The 17,147-nt window shown below is 40.6% G+C and overlaps 3 protein-coding genes across 3 annotated transcripts; 2 read left to right on the top strand and 1 right to left on the bottom strand.

Moving 5' to 3' along the window:
• Window positions 1-623: 623 nt before the first annotated feature.
• LOC116923500 (transmembrane protein 245) lies at window positions 624-4,047 on the bottom strand. Its single transcript, XM_032929983.2, has 9 exons — window positions 2,688-4,047; window positions 2,492-2,620; window positions 2,249-2,419; window positions 2,026-2,188; window positions 1,920-1,958; window positions 1,662-1,846; window positions 1,503-1,603; window positions 1,290-1,420; window positions 624-1,227 (listed from the first exon to the last, which is right to left on the bottom strand). Exons 1-9 carry the CDS (start codon window positions 3,837-3,839, stop codon window positions 833-835), a joined length of 2,466 nt encoding a protein of 821 aa, XP_032785874.2. The 5' UTR covers window positions 3,840-4,047; the 3' UTR covers window positions 624-832.
• Window positions 4,048-5,410: 1,363 nt separating this feature from the next.
• On the top strand, window positions 5,411-6,648 carry LOC116923498 (sarcoplasmic calcium-binding protein, alpha-B and -A chains). Its single transcript, XM_032929981.2, has 5 exons — window positions 5,411-5,600; window positions 5,698-5,820; window positions 5,929-6,052; window positions 6,115-6,221; window positions 6,294-6,648. The coding sequence occupies exons 1-5, from the start codon at window positions 5,499-5,501 to the stop codon at window positions 6,450-6,452; spliced, it is 615 nt and encodes a 204-aa protein (XP_032785872.1). The 5' UTR covers window positions 5,411-5,498; the 3' UTR covers window positions 6,453-6,648.
• Window positions 6,649-9,328: 2,680 nt separating this feature from the next.
• Window positions 9,329-16,988, top strand: LOC116923496 (acetylcholine receptor subunit alpha-like). Its single transcript, XM_032929976.2, has 11 exons — window positions 9,329-9,547; window positions 9,652-9,797; window positions 14,303-14,347; window positions 14,421-14,530; window positions 14,611-14,791; window positions 14,864-15,148; window positions 15,221-15,357; window positions 15,446-15,586; window positions 15,650-15,832; window positions 15,904-16,246; window positions 16,538-16,988. The coding sequence occupies exons 1-11, from the start codon at window positions 9,457-9,459 to the stop codon at window positions 16,748-16,750; spliced, it is 1,875 nt and encodes a 624-aa protein (XP_032785867.2). The 5' UTR covers window positions 9,329-9,456; the 3' UTR covers window positions 16,751-16,988.
• Window positions 16,989-17,147: the final 159 nt, after the last annotated feature.

Here is a 17,147-nt window from a genome sequence, read left to right as displayed (position 1 = left end):
GATTAGAGTCTAATAGTCTCTATGAGTCTAATCGTCTCATAGATTACAAATTTACAATGTAATCTATGACTCTGGGATGGCCATCAAATTCGGCAATTCCGGCAATTCCAATGAGATTTATTAGTTTCATTGTCATACTTGATGCCTTGGTGGTGGTTGATACTTTCATTTAAAAATTTCAAATGGAAATTTCAAATTAAAACATATCACAATAACAACAATAAACTTGCTTCACGTTTCTTTTTTATATAAAAAAGTTTTTAGTATAAAAATCAATATGTGATACTGAATGTTTAAGTCCTATAGAAGTATAGAACATGGTATTATTTTCGCAATTCCCAGCAATCCCCAAAACCGACAACAGCTATAAGAGATGGGCAGGCATGTAACTGGAAAGTAATAACTATCATCCAATACTTAGTAACAAAACAGTTATTCGTTTTTCGAGTGGTTCATTCGACTAACCTTTTAAAGCCTAGCCGTACAGCTAGTAATGCCAGTTTAAACGGTAGGAGGCTTGACATTCGTTTTCTTTAGAATTTTGACGTGTTAATTCAACAGATCAATCAAAATCCACAAATAATTATTTAAATGAAACAAGTAAACGAATTTTCTACAAGCTCGAATGGGAGGGCCAATATTTATTGCGCAAAAGACAACATAACCAAAATATAGCATGACCAAATTGTTTATCACGTAAAGGTTTTTCACGACTTAGACCGGTCCATTACATTGCGCTTTATTATCTATAGAACGAGAAATAAGTTTGACGGAAGAGTTACCACAGTTGGGCAAATAAAGTTTCTTTCTTTTAAATACTATTTCATAGGAATTAACCAACGGTGTCGGTCCTTAGTAGACGGCGGTGGAACCACCGAGCATTACTTTCCGTGACTGAAGGTGCTTGAGCTTCAGTTTGAACAAGCGCAGTGTACATGCTAACAGCAACAAGCAGAACACAGAGAAGGAGAGGCCCAATTATAGCTCCTTCGAATCCTAACCAAAATATGCCACCTGCTACGGCTAAGCCTGTTAGATAAGGATGCCCACCTCCTTTGATTTCGGCATAGAAAGACGCGTCAATCAGCAAGGTCGGAGCAAACTGGAAAAAAATCAGCAGCAAAGCTTCAACTCCACGACTCTGGGCGAGACAAAGGTCCAACGCCGCTGGAAGGGCAGCCCAGTAAGTGCCAAGGAAAGGCACAGCTCCTAGCAGAGCCGCCAAAGCTAAAACCGCAGATGGTTTTACATTCGGTTAAGTCGGTATTTACAAGTGAATGGTTAATTACCAACTGGGATAACCACAAAGTTGACGCCAAAGATTGTATGAATAAGCCATGTCCACAAACCGTAAAAGGCGGCTAGTTTAAGAGAAGCCATACAAACAGTATTGATAGCCTCTTCCATTGCAGTACCTAGTCTGTCGTTTGGGAAATGAAAAGAACAATAAGATAAAAATATGTTATGTGCGTCATTTAGAATTAACACATTCAATCACGTACGTATTTCCTCCTCCTGGACTCAAGAAACTAACCATCTCTATAGGTTTATATTGTGAATCACTGGCAACCAACAAATAGTAGAGCGCAGTCAGAAATACGACCTACAAAATAAAACTGTAAATTGAAATTAAACAGCAATTTATTATTGCCAACCCTTACCCCATTGACGAAAAAATTTAAAATTGCAGTTCCACCACCCATCAGAATTGACAAGATGGCGGTGGTAGACTTGAATACAAGACTCAAATTACCCTTTAGTACAGTCCATATCGAATCAAGAATCGAAAAGATGGATCCTATGTTTTCTCGACCGTAATTCATTAACACGGTTACATTTAAAAAATCTAACAAAAGAATATACATCAACGTGAAAACAATGCATGATCGAGACGTCTAGATTGTTAGCTATAACTGTACCTTGAGACAAGCGTCGGAGTAACGGTGGCTTTGTGGCATCTATGGTTGTACAGGAAACATTTTTATTATGCATAAATTTGTTTTTATTTTGCTATTATTAAAATACTTGAATGAAAGTTGTTGTCGGCTGAAGCTGAAAATAATTTCGTAATTGGTGGAGTTTCTCCTTGAGTTAGCCATGCCCGCTGTACACGATCTAGTGCTTCGGATATTATTCGTTCGATTTGAGCTGCCCGCGCTGGATCTTTCTCAGTTATGCTGTTCACTACCTAAAAAAAACACACTTCTTGAAGAATCTAAAAAATATATTTAACTTCATCTTACGTTACCAATGTGGTAATTCCTGTTTTTCCATAAGAATAAGCGTTGTCAACCACAGACCCAAGATCGATCATTTGATCGACGCCGTGCGGAAGCCATTGACGTGCTTCTGGATTGTTTAGTGTTTGATTGGCCAAACTAGTTCCGAACCGTAATAAATGAACGCTTTCACCGTATATCTAGATGGCGAATAAAACATTTAAAACATATTTTGTGGACTCACACTCTACTTCCAATAACTGTAATGATACCTGTACAGCAGCGAAAACTGACGCAAGAATGGCTAGTACAACCACAAGAAAAATTATGAGCACCGACACAATTGCATCTAGTTGTTGAATGATACGGCCAATGAGAATTCGATCCAAGTATACTATTGCCTACAAAATAATAATAATAATAAATCAGTATTGCACAACACGAACAGGAATCACTAATCTAATTCACCTTGTAGATGCGTTGAAGTGGCATGGGGAAAAGTTGATCTATGTGTTCTGTGAAACACCGTGAAATATAATCAGTCATTCTCGATCTGTGAAAATCCAAAAAACTCCAGATGTTGAAGTAAGAGCCCCAAGCTTTCACGATGAAGTATACGAGGGGTAACGGAACGAAATGGAGCAACCACATGTGCCTCCAGAGTTGGACAGCAAGACATGCCCATAGAGCTCGGATTATGTAACGGTTACTAGAAGATGGCTTCAATTTTTTATCTTCCGGAGCTGTTGGAGTGGTGAGGGAAGAAAGGGCAGAAGCGACTATATGACTTTTCATCAAGCGAGTCAAACTGCTTTGGAATTTTGGAGTGCTGACGTTTAGGGCAACATCGTCATTTTCGTAAGGTTTGTTAGGATTTTGGTTGTTGGTGCTAGGACTTTCTTCAAGGAGCCAACCCCATTGAATTGCAAAGGAGATAATTATTAAAACTAATAAAGGGACTATTACAAGAATACTCCATGAACCAAGAGAGATAACAATAACAACAAAGAATAGTATCCAGCCAAGTATAACAGGAACATCATGTCTCTGATGCCTTATTACAGTTATAATCATTCCCACTAATCCAAGAAAACTTGCTGCAACAATTGGCTGGAGAAGAATGTCAGCTGAAAATGAAATGTTTTGAACAACACCAGAAAAATGATCATATAAATAAACAAAATCAGAAAATGAATAATATTGTTTGATTATATGGACTAATGGGAAACTGATGGTAAGTATGAGTATAGGTTTCAAATTATTTACTAGTGTGGTGCCCATCCATTCAGCACTCTTATTAATGACTTGCAAAGGAACTGACAGGAAACCAAAGATGAGAAGAGTGTTAGCTTCCCTCAGTTCAGAAAGCCAGTTGCTGGTGACAACCACTGATTTCTGTTTTACGGGATGCAAAACGGAGCCAACTAGGATGGCCCACAAAAGGGGTTTGACAAAAGGTTCCAAGATGAAATAAACAGCCATTGTGGCACCTGCCATTAGGATGAAAAGGAAAATAGCAGCCACATTATAAAATGCTTGTTTCATGGCCTCTTCATGACCTCTAGGAAGTAGACTGATGACCCGTTCCACAAACGGTGACCGTAGATCTGGAGTATTCATTTTCAGGGATCTTTTTCTGGCGTTCAATATTTGAGTTTCAATGATGTGACATTCGCTTGGTTCTACAACGAGAAACAGCTGTGTTGTACACTACAGCGATCAACCGCGCAAACTTAATGAAATTCATGGCACCAGATAACTCAAATAGTTTGGAAGGATCGAACGTTTCTCAAACTTGTATATTGACACAAAATGCGTCTGTTCTTTCATTTGTTTTTCAAAACAAGGCGCTGTTGCCGCGTGTTCATGTATTGATTCGACAAATTCTTTTACGTCCAAAAAAGGGGGAGGTGGAAACTGGAAAGGAAAACATATTTATAAGGCAACCAGCATTCATGATGCAATCTGAGGGAATGAAAATTAATTCATTCTTTCTCTCAGATGGCACTATGACAGAGGTGCAAGCGTGCAACGGTGGCAAACTTTGCACTTCTGTTACGAGAAAATAAGAAAATGACGTTATGAGTTATATCGTGATGAGACCAATACCATATGGAGGAGAAACAGTCTACGACATGTCCATTTCTGAATTTTTTTTCGTTTTTTAAGGAAAGAGAATGTAACAATGCAAACAGGATGCTGGGTGGTGTAAAACTCATGGGGAAAAACTTGCAGTGTGTGACTTCTACGAGGTGCCATGTAAGTGACCGGTAGCATTCTATGTTTTCACGTAAGGAAACCTCATAAGCATAATTTACCATAGGGCTAATGATGGAAAAAAAGACAGTGAAAATACCATAATTTAAGAACACAATCGATTTTTTAGTTTTCCCTCTATTTTTAGGTCCCATGCCTGTGTCTCCCCATTTTTTAATAATTCCTTCGAATAATTGCCGTTAGTATACTAACGGATGGATGAGGAAATAGCACAATTACGTAAAACTCTTTTATTTGAATAATATAAAATGGCGAAAATTAAATGAACGGCATACTTTTCCAACTGCGTGATATTAGCACTTTATGCCGCTTCATTCTCCTCTCTTTGTGTCTGCTGGCAACAAAGGCCTAACACTCAGGAAATAAAAGTGTCAGTTGCACTTTGCGGCCGCATAAACCATCCATCCCACTCCGTTCAATCGACTGAAAAAATCAAACAAATGCATTTCTACCCCCTTTGAGAAGTTATCCTCCACAAAACGAAACAGTAAAACCCAAAGTATAGCAATATGACTTGTTAAATAATTTAGATTAGCAACAATTCATCAACGTCTAAATGGAAATCACAGAATACAACGGTTTCTACCTTTTTACTTGTTAAAAATGAAATTGTAGGCCATCTGTGACGTAATCTAATAATAATTGGTGACACCATAAGCAGCAATGGCCTGAAAACAAAATGTTATTCAGACATTTTCCCAGAACTACCTAATAAACCAGTTCTTCAGGCAGGGGATGTTGGGTGGCATGTACTTTAATCCCGCGACGGGAGGGAGTGTCGTGGGGAAAAGGAATCCTCATCAGGTTCATAATCCAATTAAGAAAAAAAAGGAAACGCGTTTGCGTCAGACGCGAGATGTCATTATTTTTTTACCAACGTTGTAGTGGTATAAATACCGTACACACACCTGCGTTCACCATTATCGTGTTGGCTCTAGAACAGCCTTTACGCTTCAGTCGAACATTTCTATATTTGTCCAGTAACTTTTTGCACCTCGTAATATGGACGATTACACCAAGCGACTAGTGCTTTGCTTCAGCGAGAAACTCGATCAGGCCAAAGTGGGCTACATCGAATGGAACTCTTTCAAACTTATGGCCATGGTATGGTATACTGGTGCTAGCTGGACATTTAGTATGTAGTTTTGCCAAAGAGAAACAAGTTTGATGCTCGTATAATATCGGTCGCTTTTTCCCACAGAGAGCCACTTTTCAGCAGTGCGGAGGTACTCACAAGGAAGACGTTTACGAGATGTATTTACAACAATCTAAATTGTGGTGGGACTCGTTGGTTCGCGACGTTGGCGCCGACGCTCAAGGACGGGTATGAAATGATTGCCAAAACGGCCAACGACCCCTTTTTTTTGGTCTGCTTCCAAAATAACGTCAAATGATGCATTGTTACAACATTGCAATCCATATTGAATAACAGGTCCACTACATCGACATGTCCAACTTTGTTCGACGCATTTCCAAAGATGCCAAAGACTTTGAACAACTGCCGGAATTCATTAAAAATCTAGCGAATCTTGTCTTCCTCATGAACGACAAAAAAGGTTACCAAATTAAGTAGATATTGGCCAGCTTTTAAAATATTTTGTCCTTCATTGACTATTAGCTGACGGCAAATGGGACTTGGAAGAGTACCGGAATGGAGCTGTCGGTTGGTGCCGTTACGTCACTGGCATCAGCGATATTGACGCAGCCTACGAGATGTTGCTCACGGTATAACTTTGTGCATTATCTAAAAAAATAAAGGGGAAAATTATATATTCATCGAAAATACTTCACAAGCAGGCAACGGACGTTGATCGAACTATTTCATTTGAGCGTTACAAGGAGCTCGTCGTCGAGTTCTTCACGTCGGAGGACAGCAACACTCCAGCTCGTCACATTTTCGGCCCGCTTGAACTAGCCAACATCGATTTGGCTCTAACTACCAGCTCCAAACAGTAAACATTGCTGTGAGTGACGATATGAGAGGTCGAGACTGAAAGAGAATAGTGATTCCCCGACTGGAAAAGAAAAAGGAGAAAATGATCATTTTTGTTTTAATTTAATCCTTTCTTTCCATTACCTTATCCTGTGTTTTTCCCTTTAGTTTGTTTTCTTTTTGGATATTACAAGACGCAATTGCGCGTTTGCTTCTTCACTTTTGATTAAGTTTTTTTTCTAAAATTATCATTAAGAAAAAAATGGGGTGGATTTGTTATTCATTCTAAATTCAAATCTGATAAAACTTGTTTCACTGCCGTTTCTTCTAAGCCTCCAATGGATGTGTTTACTAATTAAGTCGGGCCAATTCTTTTTGCTTGCAAAATGTCGGGCAGCAGTAAGCGAATGAAAAACTACCACAGATTACCGACGCATGTTACACAAGTCGGTTTAAGCGGTGACAGAAGATCTAACTTTATCAGGGCGACGTGGGTTTGCCGAGAAATTCCTTTCGCAGCTACTAGTTTATTCTCTCTCATAACGCAAAGTCAACTGTCATTGAGGGTTTTCTTCTGTTTTTCTAATGATTTAAACAGGATGATCAACCACAAAAACATTTCTTGAAATTCTTCTCAATTTTAGACAAGATGCATGTTTTACTTCTTGTAAAGGAAATATCTTGTGATTAAAGGGGTGGCCCTCAAATTCAAAGAGTTCGGTCCTTTAGCGACGAGTTGAGTGAATCGGGTGCAACCATCAACTACGTCGACTGGGACCTAACGAAAAAACTGTACTCGACAGGCACTTTAGTTGTAAAAGCTATGGTACAATAAAAAGAAAGAGCTCTTTGTGTTGTTGAAAACACACCTCGTTTTCATGATAAAACGATGCATAATAAATGTACCTGTAGTAGTATACACTCTTGCGTATAGACCTTTGGAGGTATCCGCAGGATGGCGTCCACAGCTGGCCACGTCCGAGAGCGTTTTTATGTCATCGCCAATGTTTCTTTAACATAAAGGCCGTCGGGTTATTCAGTGACACATGGCACACAAACGCATAGCCGTTTTTTACCGTCTTTTGAACTGGAATAGCCTGCAATATCAGGAATTGAGATGCCAATAAAATAGAAGATGGGCCATGATCCTATATAGGCCATGGATACAAACGTAAAGAAAAATAAAATTGACAAACGGGACGAAAACAAAGGGGGGAAAAAAAAGAAGACAAGAGTCTAGAAGATGTCATCGAGTAATCTCTGTCCCAGCTTCTAGGATGTCTGCCTTCGATGTTGGGCCAGTATTAAACGAGGATTACCGTATCCCAACGTACGATCTTTGGTGATCGATAACCCCAACGGCCACCCAGATTCTTTTTCTGGTATACTTTTCTTATTTTTGTTGTGTGTGTCGGTGTTCTATTGCTTTTGCTTTCGCAAAGCGAGCCGATGAAAGAGAAAGAAATAAAAAATAAACATGAGGGGGAGGATCGATCTGTATGAATGCGAATCGCAATATCTCAGACTACTATAACTGTTTTTTCCTTTTTGCTCTGTCCATTTTATTTCAGATTTCTTTCTTGCCAGCTGCATCGTTTGAACACGTTCCTCTTGTGAGAACGACGATGGTGGCTGCTCGATTTATTTTCGTCAAGACCTCGTTGATCTTGCTCTTCCTACTCGGCTGTTAACCTTCCTATTCTATTAAAGTGCATAGATACACACCTTTAACGGGGGATCGACAACAACAAATCTAATCTTTGATCCCAGGCAGCTGATAGACGCCAGTCGGTAACCAAGAGCATCTTTGCGCTCTTAACGATCCAACATTCTGTTCATGTTCGGTTTCGAGTACGGAGAGCTCGTTTCAACGGCGCTCTCTTACATTTTCTTCTTATTTTTTGTTGTTATGCTCACTTCCCCCCTCCCCCATTTCATCGATGTGTTTAAGAGGAGGATGGGACTGAAACAGCAAAATAAAGTTGAGCTATAGTATAAAACATCCGGGAAACGAGCACTGAACGATACAAAAACAAAAATGGGGCGATGTTTACCCATCGAAAGCTAAATATTTTTAGATTTAAAAGTATTACCAACATTTTGCCACTGAAAACAATTCAGAGCCAAAGATAAAAAAAAAAAGGAAACCATTTTAAACTCACATTTTATAGCAGTAGTTCTTTTATTTAGTTCTTTCGCGTCTTTTTTTTGGGTTTCTCCCGCCAAGTGCAAATTGCTGTCGACTCCCCGGATGTCGTTTTTTTTTTCTTTTTCTTTCTTTCTTTTCCTTTTGTCGGTTTTTGATTAAGTATTCATGAGTAGTCACGTCTTTTTGGGTGTCCCTTTGTCTCGCCTTTTTGTTGTTTCCTTTCTCGTTTCGTCAATGCATCTCGTCCACTACACGCTGATTTGCCGCTAGATGTACTTGTAAAGCAGTCACTGCATAATAATCAAGCCAACCTTAAAAAACAAAAAAACAAAAATGATACAGGATCAATCCGAATATTACATCGTTCGACATTGTGCGTTAGAGACGTGCGACGAAGCAGGGTAAACAAAAAATCGTGATAATGACGCAATTAGTTTTGTGTATGTGTTTGCACACGCAAGCTATCTATATAAGACAGAGAATAGCTCTCTCTATATAAATAAAACCACAATACGCATTATAATGAAAAGACCCACGGTTTTGCTGCGCTTGTCTGTTGCGGCTGAATCGAAGGGGCGGTCGTCAGGCATCTTTTGTATATGGAGGGGGTCTTTCGTCTCGGTGGCTGCGCTCTTCTGACTCGGGATTTCTACACGCTCCCGCGTGTGTGTGTGCATGGTATATACCCCCACATGAAACGCTCGTGTCTACCAAGGAGGGAGACGCGACAAAAACGCTTTGCGACTGAGTTGGCTTTCAGTCGACGCTGTGCCACCTAACAGAACGGACGCACTCAATTTTTGACGGCGACATTTGCGCCCAGCTTTTCCAGCATCTCACGTCTGCGCGCTGTTATTTATTTTTTATTTTGCGCCGCGATGGTGGCCCGCCACAGGTCATCAAAGAACAGCAGCAGAGGGCGTTGTACTACCGGTGTCACGACCACCATACTTATCCTCACCTGTGGAGGTGCGATTTTTTTAGAAAACAAACATTTGATTTTTCTCTATTGACTTTTACTGCAATTTAAGTTTGATCATGTCGTTGATTGATTCTGTTCTTTGAAATGTCAGTAATGGTGACGGTGGCCAATCCAGACGCTAAGCGACTCTACGACGACCTGCTCTCCAACTACAACAAATTGGTGCGGCCAGTTGCCAACGTCAGCGACGCGCTGACCGTCAAGATCAAACTGAAACTATCGCAGCTGATCGATGTGGTAACAACCTCTACTTTTTCATCCGTAATTTTCCCGGCCATCCCATTTGTCTGTTCAAGTTGACTGGCCAACCAAAATTTAGAAAAAATAAAATAAGAAAAATAGCGCGAAACGACGGGGAAAAAAGGGGGAGACGGCCATTATCGACCGGGCTGTTTTGGCTTCTATAGATCTCAAGTGTACGGAAGACGATTTTTGTGAGCTCGTTGTAACAGCTGTACTATTGTGCGCGCAAAACACACACACACACACACAAAAAGAAGTAGCTAAACAGTCTTTTAAGTGGAAAATGGAAAGAGACAATCGCGAATGGCCAAAGCCGGTTGTGTCTCTCAAACTTGTACATAGCCCGGCAAACATTCTATTTCTTCTGACAGCTGCTTCTATACGTAATGCCATGAGCCCTTTAAAATTGAAACAGAAAGTCATGCATCCCTCCTCCTACGCCAAAGTCTCGTAAGCGCGAGAGCTTCAGCGAAAAGAAAAAGCGCGCAAGACGGGGCAAGGATTCAAAAGTTTTGTTGTGATTCCTATTATATTAGATTTCAAAATTGGAAGTTTGGCGCTGCTCCAGCAGCATTCGACCATCTTGCAGGACGCAGATATGCAAAAGGGATTTGCTCTGCCGTGTAAAGGATCTATAAACGCAGAGAAGGAATAATGCGCTTGGGTTCTATAGCAAACGTGACGGTGTTTCACGGACTTGAGACATTAACGCGTTCGTAGTAATTGAAATTTAATTTTTAAAAATCTTTTAATGTAATTCCCGACTGCTTACTCGTATTAATGTGAAGATTTTGGCAAGTTTGAATGGGAATCTGTGAAGCAAAAGTTGAATAAGAAGCGGTTTTATTGCTAGTGATATAAATCATTACGATCCCACTGGCATTCCTAGTTTCAATGAAAAAATTTAGAAGAGCTGTTACGTGATTTACGGTTATTAAAAGTAACGGGATGAACCCTTTTTTCTGAAAGATTAAATGTCTGTGTATAAAATCAAAAACGGTAGGATTTGTAAAAGAACTCGCGAACGCGAAAAAAAAAGATGTAATTGAGTAGTTAAAGAAAAGACACGAATTTCAGAGAAAAAGATCAAAGAAGTCAATGAAAAATACGAGGATCTTTTATTATTTCTCTAATCTTCCATTTATTCTTCTTTGTCTTGTTTTCTTCGTGTTGTCCTCAATTACATCGCCGTACTACTTGCAGTTGCACAACAGTATCACAAGCTTTTCTATCCCCCTTTATTTTTTTGTTTTTAAGCTCGTGACTGGGCAGCTACGACGTGAATACTAGATTGATTAAGCTCTCCGCTAGCGACACGCTGTTTTAGTACACCATTGTGCAGATTTAGCGACTTTTCATGTATATCGAGAGAGCGATGCTAATCTTTGGGAACACGTGCGCGATTTCTAAAGCATTTCGACACGGCAAACGAAATCCCTTTGTTCCAATCGTTCCGTTTCTACCCTACCATCTAAAAAACATCGCTTTCAGCTCTGTGTCACGGATAGATAGGATTAAGATCTAAACGCAATTCCCTGTTTGAATTATCCCGCCAAAGAAATCCAATCAAAACGCCAATAGGTGCGATAACAAACGATGTTGACACACCGAAATGATGGGTCTCCAATATCTAACGTTAGGATAGTCGATTTTTTGGGGAGGGGTTCATCCAGCTGCAATAATTAATACAACGTGATGTGTCTAACAATACGTCAAGATAGATCTTTTGCTAGCAGACGAAAAAAACAAGAGCAATAAGTAAAAACAATCACGAAGACAGCAAATGAAAAGAAAAGACGGAAATAAATAAGAGGAAGACGACGAGCGAGGCAGTTATCGATTGATTTTGCTCGTGGGAATCGCCGATATTGCATTACGGCTCTCATATTTATTCTTTTCTGTACTGCTGGATACGTTAGAAATTTGGAAACGAAAGGAATCGTCCTACACAAATCATCGTGATGAACAGGCAGAACATCCATTCATTGCAAATTATTTCGCATCGATTGTAGCGAATAGTAAATGAAAAAAATGTTGACAATGGTGGAAAAAAGGACAACTTTTCAACTTACCACATGGCTGGATCGATGATTTCTTGTTCCTACGACAATCGTGCTGATAAATATTCATCGACGAAGATTCACTGCACTTCATTTCTAAACAAAACAAAAAACCGATCAATAATAAAGTATACAAACGGGCCCACAATGACAAATTTAAAAGCACCCTTTGTTTCCCCCAAAAAAATCGAATTCCAGATGAAAAAAACATTTCAATTACCAGGGAAATGTCATAATTCAAATGAAAACTATTTAAAGTGTACACTTGAATATGAATGTTGCAGTTAAACTAGGCTTTTCTTAAAAGACCCAAAAGATCTTTGAAACTATGTAACCTGATTAGAATGTTTAACTTGGTAATTTGTAATCACAACTTTACGTGGGACAAGCGTAGGATGGACTGACTTGAACTAAAACTGTCGTCATCAGAATTCAAGGCTACGTTGCCTGTTTTCTGTGAAATTCAGCTGTACGGAAACTAGCCTCGAGCTCATTAACGATTATCGTTTAAAATATCATTGCTACTGTCACATCCACTTGAAAAGTTTGACTCACTATTTAAAAAAAAACGATAACTGTAATGAGAAGTCTAGTGAATATTAGCCGTAGTTAATTACATCCTCTCCGGAAAGTGTATTATTACGTTCACGTGGAAAGCGATAGCGAGCTAAACAGCATTCACATCGCAATCCAATAATGTTCACATAATTTCCACGTACTGTGCCAAAATGACGAGGCGTGTCCTACAACTCGAGGGCAAAATCAAGACGTGGGTGGAAACGGGGAAAAGAAACAAGAAATGTGTCATCCAGCAAAGCTCCAGCGGTTGTGTATGTGTGTGCAAACATACAAACATGATTGGCATCAATGAAAAGCCCATCAATATAGTTTGCAAGCTGTTCCGCTGTAGCATTTTCGATTAGCAGGTTCTGCATACGAAAACGTCGGCAACGTCATGGCCGAGACATCTACAACAAAAACTTAGACTCCGTTATGTATCGATCCGTTGCAGTTTCGTTCTATTTTCACTCGCTTAACGAGCATCAACGTTGTACGACTCGGATATTGAAGTGAGTCGATGGCTCCTCATTTCCTTTTTGGCAATCATCAAAAACCATCGTCGGAATATCATACGCTATGATTTACGCGCTAGAGCTTCAAAATTGCTGACGACCAGGAAAAAAAAATTATTCTTATTTTTTTTGTGGCAGCATCCGCCATTCTCATGACTCAAATTTTTGTTCATCTGCCTGTCTGCTTCCGTTTTTCTTTTAAAAAAAAATTTCAACGCTGGCGATCCATATGGTAATGGATTCAAATCCCAAGTTGGGCGCGCCTCTCGCCAATCACATTCAATGGTTATGATGAAACGAGCTGTGCTAGATTCACGTGTATATATGACGGCTTTCCCGACAGACCCTCTGGCTTTTCCCGACTCTATCCCCAAGCTTTTTCTTGTGTGCCCTCCCGCGGGAGTTTAAAGACCAATCTCTTTGTCTGCTTCTCATTTTTTTTTTCTTTCACGGACCCTTCCTTCAACAACGCATATACATATAGTTTGCACGTCTGTACAATAGCTGGATGCCCGAGTTGCCATAAAAAATCGATTGCCATCCTCTTCGCTGTTGTTGTGCAACGGCGGGAGTTCACGATAGGTACAACGTTTGCAAATACTGTCTATAATATGTAGATTCTCCTGTTGTTTGTTGATCGAAAACAACCAGGAGAAAGTTTTTCTTTACCACACATCCGTTTTCATTGATTGTTTTTTTTTTTTTTCTCCCCCTTCCGGATTGAAATACAAGAGAGGAAGAGAGGACAGGAAGCGCTGGCTTTGGGACGTCTGTGGCCTTGCCCCATTGTAATGTTTGTCTTTTGTTTTCTGAGCACTCCTCAGCCAGTTGAGTGCGCTATACCATCCATATACATGCATTGGGAACTGAGAGAGCTACCGGATGAGTACCGTAAGGGAATTCTCTCTTGCTGCCAGTCTTGAAAAAGAGACGAAACACAAACCATGGAATGAAAGACAATAAGAGAAAATAGGGAAAAAGCCAAAAATAAATAAAGAAAAATGATGGAGAGTAGAAAAAAAAGGAAATCAGTTTATTACGACTAGCGGAGTTTTTGGCTCGCATCCAGCAAAAAGAAAAAAAAATAATGTATTCTTTTTTTTTTTTTAAATCCAGCCCTCCTTTCACTCATTCTTTAATAAAGAGCGCCGGCCGAATAACTTTATATAACAACTAACTGCTAGCTGCACACTCCTTTTCATCTTCTCTCCGCTTCCCTCCTTTCTTTTCATTTATTCCGCGTAGAGTAAACATATCGGATAAGAACAACTCTGTACGAATGTGGATGTTGACCCCCTCTTCCTTAAATACCATCATTCGTATTAATTTCTCTGTTTTGTATTTTTTTTTCACATAACGCGCGCAGAATTTGAAAAATCAAATTATGACGACAAATCTATGGGTGGAGCAGGTACAACATTTTTTTTTTCTTAATCATTTGATTGGCCCAATCGAACGAAGAAATGTTTTGCATACAAAACTAGTATTGGTACGACTACAAATTGCAATGGAATCCAGCGGATTACGGGGGCGTCGACATGCTCAACATCCCTTCGGAGAACATTTGGCGTCCGGATATCGTCCTTTACAATAAGTAAATTTTTTTTTAAAGAAAAAAACAAACCGATTAGAATGATCGGTCCTTAAAATTTAATCCGCTTGTGATCCGTCAAGTGCCGATGGCAATTTTGAGGTGACGCTATCGACCAAAGCGACCATGTACCACAGCGGATTGATCGAGTGGAAGCCGCCGGCCATTTACAAATCGAGTTGCGAGATCGATGTCGAGTATTTCCCGTTCGACGAACAGACGTGCGTCCTCAAATTCGGAAGTTGGACATACGATGGATTTCAGGTCCGTCTCTCATCAACCCCTCTGCAACGCCCCCCAACTCTTAATTAATTAAATGGCATCGTTGTTCGCCAGGTGGATCTACGTCATTTGGAAGAGAAATTCGGATCGACCGTCGTCGAGATGGGCGTCGATTTGAGTGAGTTCTACATGTCCGTCGAATGGGACATTCTAGCCGTGCCGGCCACTAGGAACATGAAATTCTACACATGTTGCGACGAGCCCTATTTAGACATCACGTTCAACATCACCATGCGCCGGAAGACTCTTTTCTACACCGTCAATCTCATCATTCCTTGCATTGGCATCACATTCCTCACTGTTCTCGTCTTCTATTTGCCATCCGATTCCGGCGAAAAGGTTAATAAATTACACAACGTTTCGTCTTTCGCACACGTACGTGCCTTTTTTTTACCTTGATGATGTGTATAGGTGAGTTTAGCCATATCGATCCTGCTGTCATTGACTGTGTTCTTCCTGCTGCTGGCCGAGATTATTCCACCTACCAGTTTGGTCGTGCCACTCCTGGGCAAGTTTGTGCTCTTCACTATGATCCTTGACACGTTTAGGTGAGTTCTCCTTTTGTTACCTTTATTTCAAAACCAAGTGGCAGCGCTGATTAAAATATCGGTGGCTTTTGTGCGGTATTGACGTCAGTATTTGCGTGACGGTCGTCGTGCTAAACGTGCATTTTCGTTCGCCGCAAACGCACACCATGTCACCGTGGGTCCGTCGAGTCTTTATTCACATCCTGCCCAGGCTCTTGATCATGCGGCGCCCTCTCTACGCTAAATTCAGGTGATTTTCGAAACGTTTTGGTTTTTTTTTCTCACGTCAAAAATCGATAATCGATCAAATCAGCTCCAATCCGAGGATGAATTCGCTCATTTATCGTTCGTGTCACAATGGCGTCATCGAATCGGGAGATTACTGGAACCAGCAAGGTCTCGAACATCAAAGTTGCACGCGTTCATCCACCGAATTGTTTGACTCGACAGCTGATTTGAACACATCGAGGTCTACCAAAGACGAAACATTTTCCAGGTTAGCTTTTCTAGTAGCCGCAAAAAAGGGACGTCCATTCAAAAAAAAAAATCCCAAAAAATGTTTGACAGAGATGCTACGAGTTCCATGTTCAACGGGCCGTGTCAGCTTCACGGCAGCGCCGGATTCATTTCTGCGTGCGCTGTCGATGCTGACGACGCTCTCCTCACGCCCACTGGCTCCTCATCGCGCTACGTCAATTCGAGCGTCGTCACCGGAATCACTAGCACGTCTGCTATGCACGCCGGATTGAGACCCCGGTCCGGACCGCCCCCACTGTCCGATCTACCACAGCCGTGCTCGGCCGACCGTTGTCTGATGAGTCCAGGACTTACTTGTCCGGACGTTTACATGGCACTGGAAGGCGTCCAGTTTTTGGCTGAACACACGCGTCGAGAGCAATACACAATCAGGGTATACATAAATCAACATATAATATTCTAACTGTTATTGAGCTTGTTTTACACATTGCGAGGTCCTATCTAAGAAAAAAATTTGATTTTTTGCTATTTATTGGATTTTTGTTTTATTCTTTTAAAGATATTTTGGGTTTTGGGCTATAAATAGAACTCGTCGTTATTTTTCCGTCTAGTTTCGTTTTTCATTGACTGGGGACTTCTGAGGTTGATCGGTTTATTCATTCCATTTTTTCTTTGTGATTTATTTTTCATTGGACCCCCTCTATGATGCTGTCGGATGCATCAGGTCCGAGAGGACTGGAAGTATGTGGCCATGGTACTCGATCGGCTTTTCTTGTGGATTTTCACGACGGCCGTCCTGCTCGGTACGGCGGCCATTATCCTGCAGGCGCCCACTTTGTACGACGATCGCATTCCGATCGATATCAGACTGTCGGAAATTGCTGCCGGAGCGTTGGGTAAAGCTGCCGCCGCCGCCGCTACTCCGCCTACCATTTAATTCGCATTTTTTCTCTCTCTTTTTCTCCCGATCCCGACCACACCCTTGTAAATAAATTCATTTTGGTCTGCTCTCTGTCTCATACATAACACAAAATAATGTCCGAGCCTGTTCTTCCTCTTACCGAAAAATTTCATTTCAATCATCACAGAGACCAACACCTCCCACCTAATTACACCGTCCCTTCTTTGTTCTTTCAATTTACACGAGGATTAATAACAATGTACATATAGAAAAATTAGTCGCGCAACGTCTAAACTTCGCGGCTGTCGAGTTGGATTTCTTTTCTATATGTAAATCTCCGTATAAAAAAAAAAAAAAGGATCGTGTCCATTATGCATAAATCCTGCGCGCAAAAAAAAATAAATAGGAAAAGAAAAGTTCGAAAAGTGGATGG

Source organism: Daphnia magna, linkage group LG5 (genome assembly GCF_020631705.1).
Source record: "Daphnia magna isolate NIES linkage group LG5, ASM2063170v1.1, whole genome shotgun sequence".
Classification (NCBI taxonomy): Eukaryota; Metazoa; Arthropoda; class Branchiopoda; order Diplostraca; family Daphniidae; genus Daphnia; species Daphnia magna.
The sequence above is the reverse complement of the archived record's forward strand: the minus strand, read 5'-3'. Positions and strand labels throughout refer to the sequence as shown.

Excerpts from the sequence above, each read along its gene's own strand:
- LOC116923498 (XM_032929981.2), top strand. The coding sequence starts at position 5,499 with ATGGACGATTACACCAAGCGACTAGTGCTTTGCTTCAGCGAGAAACTC. Across the intron at positions 5,601-5,697 it reads CTTTCAAACTTATGGCCATG|AGAGCCACTTTTCAGCAGTG; the intron begins GTATGGTATACT and ends TTTTTCCCACAG. Across the intron at positions 6,053-6,114 it reads CCTCATGAACGACAAAAAAG|CTGACGGCAAATGGGACTTG; the intron begins GTTACCAAATTA and ends ATTGACTATTAG.
- LOC116923500 (XM_032929983.2), bottom strand. The coding sequence starts at position 3,839 with ATGAATACTCCAGATCTACGGTCACCGTTTGTGGAACGGGTCATCAGT. Across the intron at positions 2,420-2,491 it reads CAGTTTTCGCTGCTGTACAG|ATATACGGTGAAAGCGTTCA; the intron begins GTATCATTACAG and ends TTCGCCATCTAG. Across the intron at positions 1,228-1,289 it reads CTTTGTGGTTATCCCAGTTG|CTTTGGCGGCTCTGCTAGGA; the intron begins GTAATTAACCAT and ends CTGCGGTTTTAG.
- LOC116923496 (XM_032929976.2), top strand. The coding sequence starts at position 9,457 with ATGGTGGCCCGCCACAGGTCATCAAAGAACAGCAGCAGAGGGCGTTGT. Across the intron at positions 9,548-9,651 it reads ACTTATCCTCACCTGTGGAG|TAATGGTGACGGTGGCCAAT; the intron begins GTGCGATTTTTT and ends TTGAAATGTCAG. Across the intron at positions 16,247-16,537 it reads GAGAGCAATACACAATCAGG|GTCCGAGAGGACTGGAAGTA; the intron begins GTATACATAAAT and ends CGGATGCATCAG.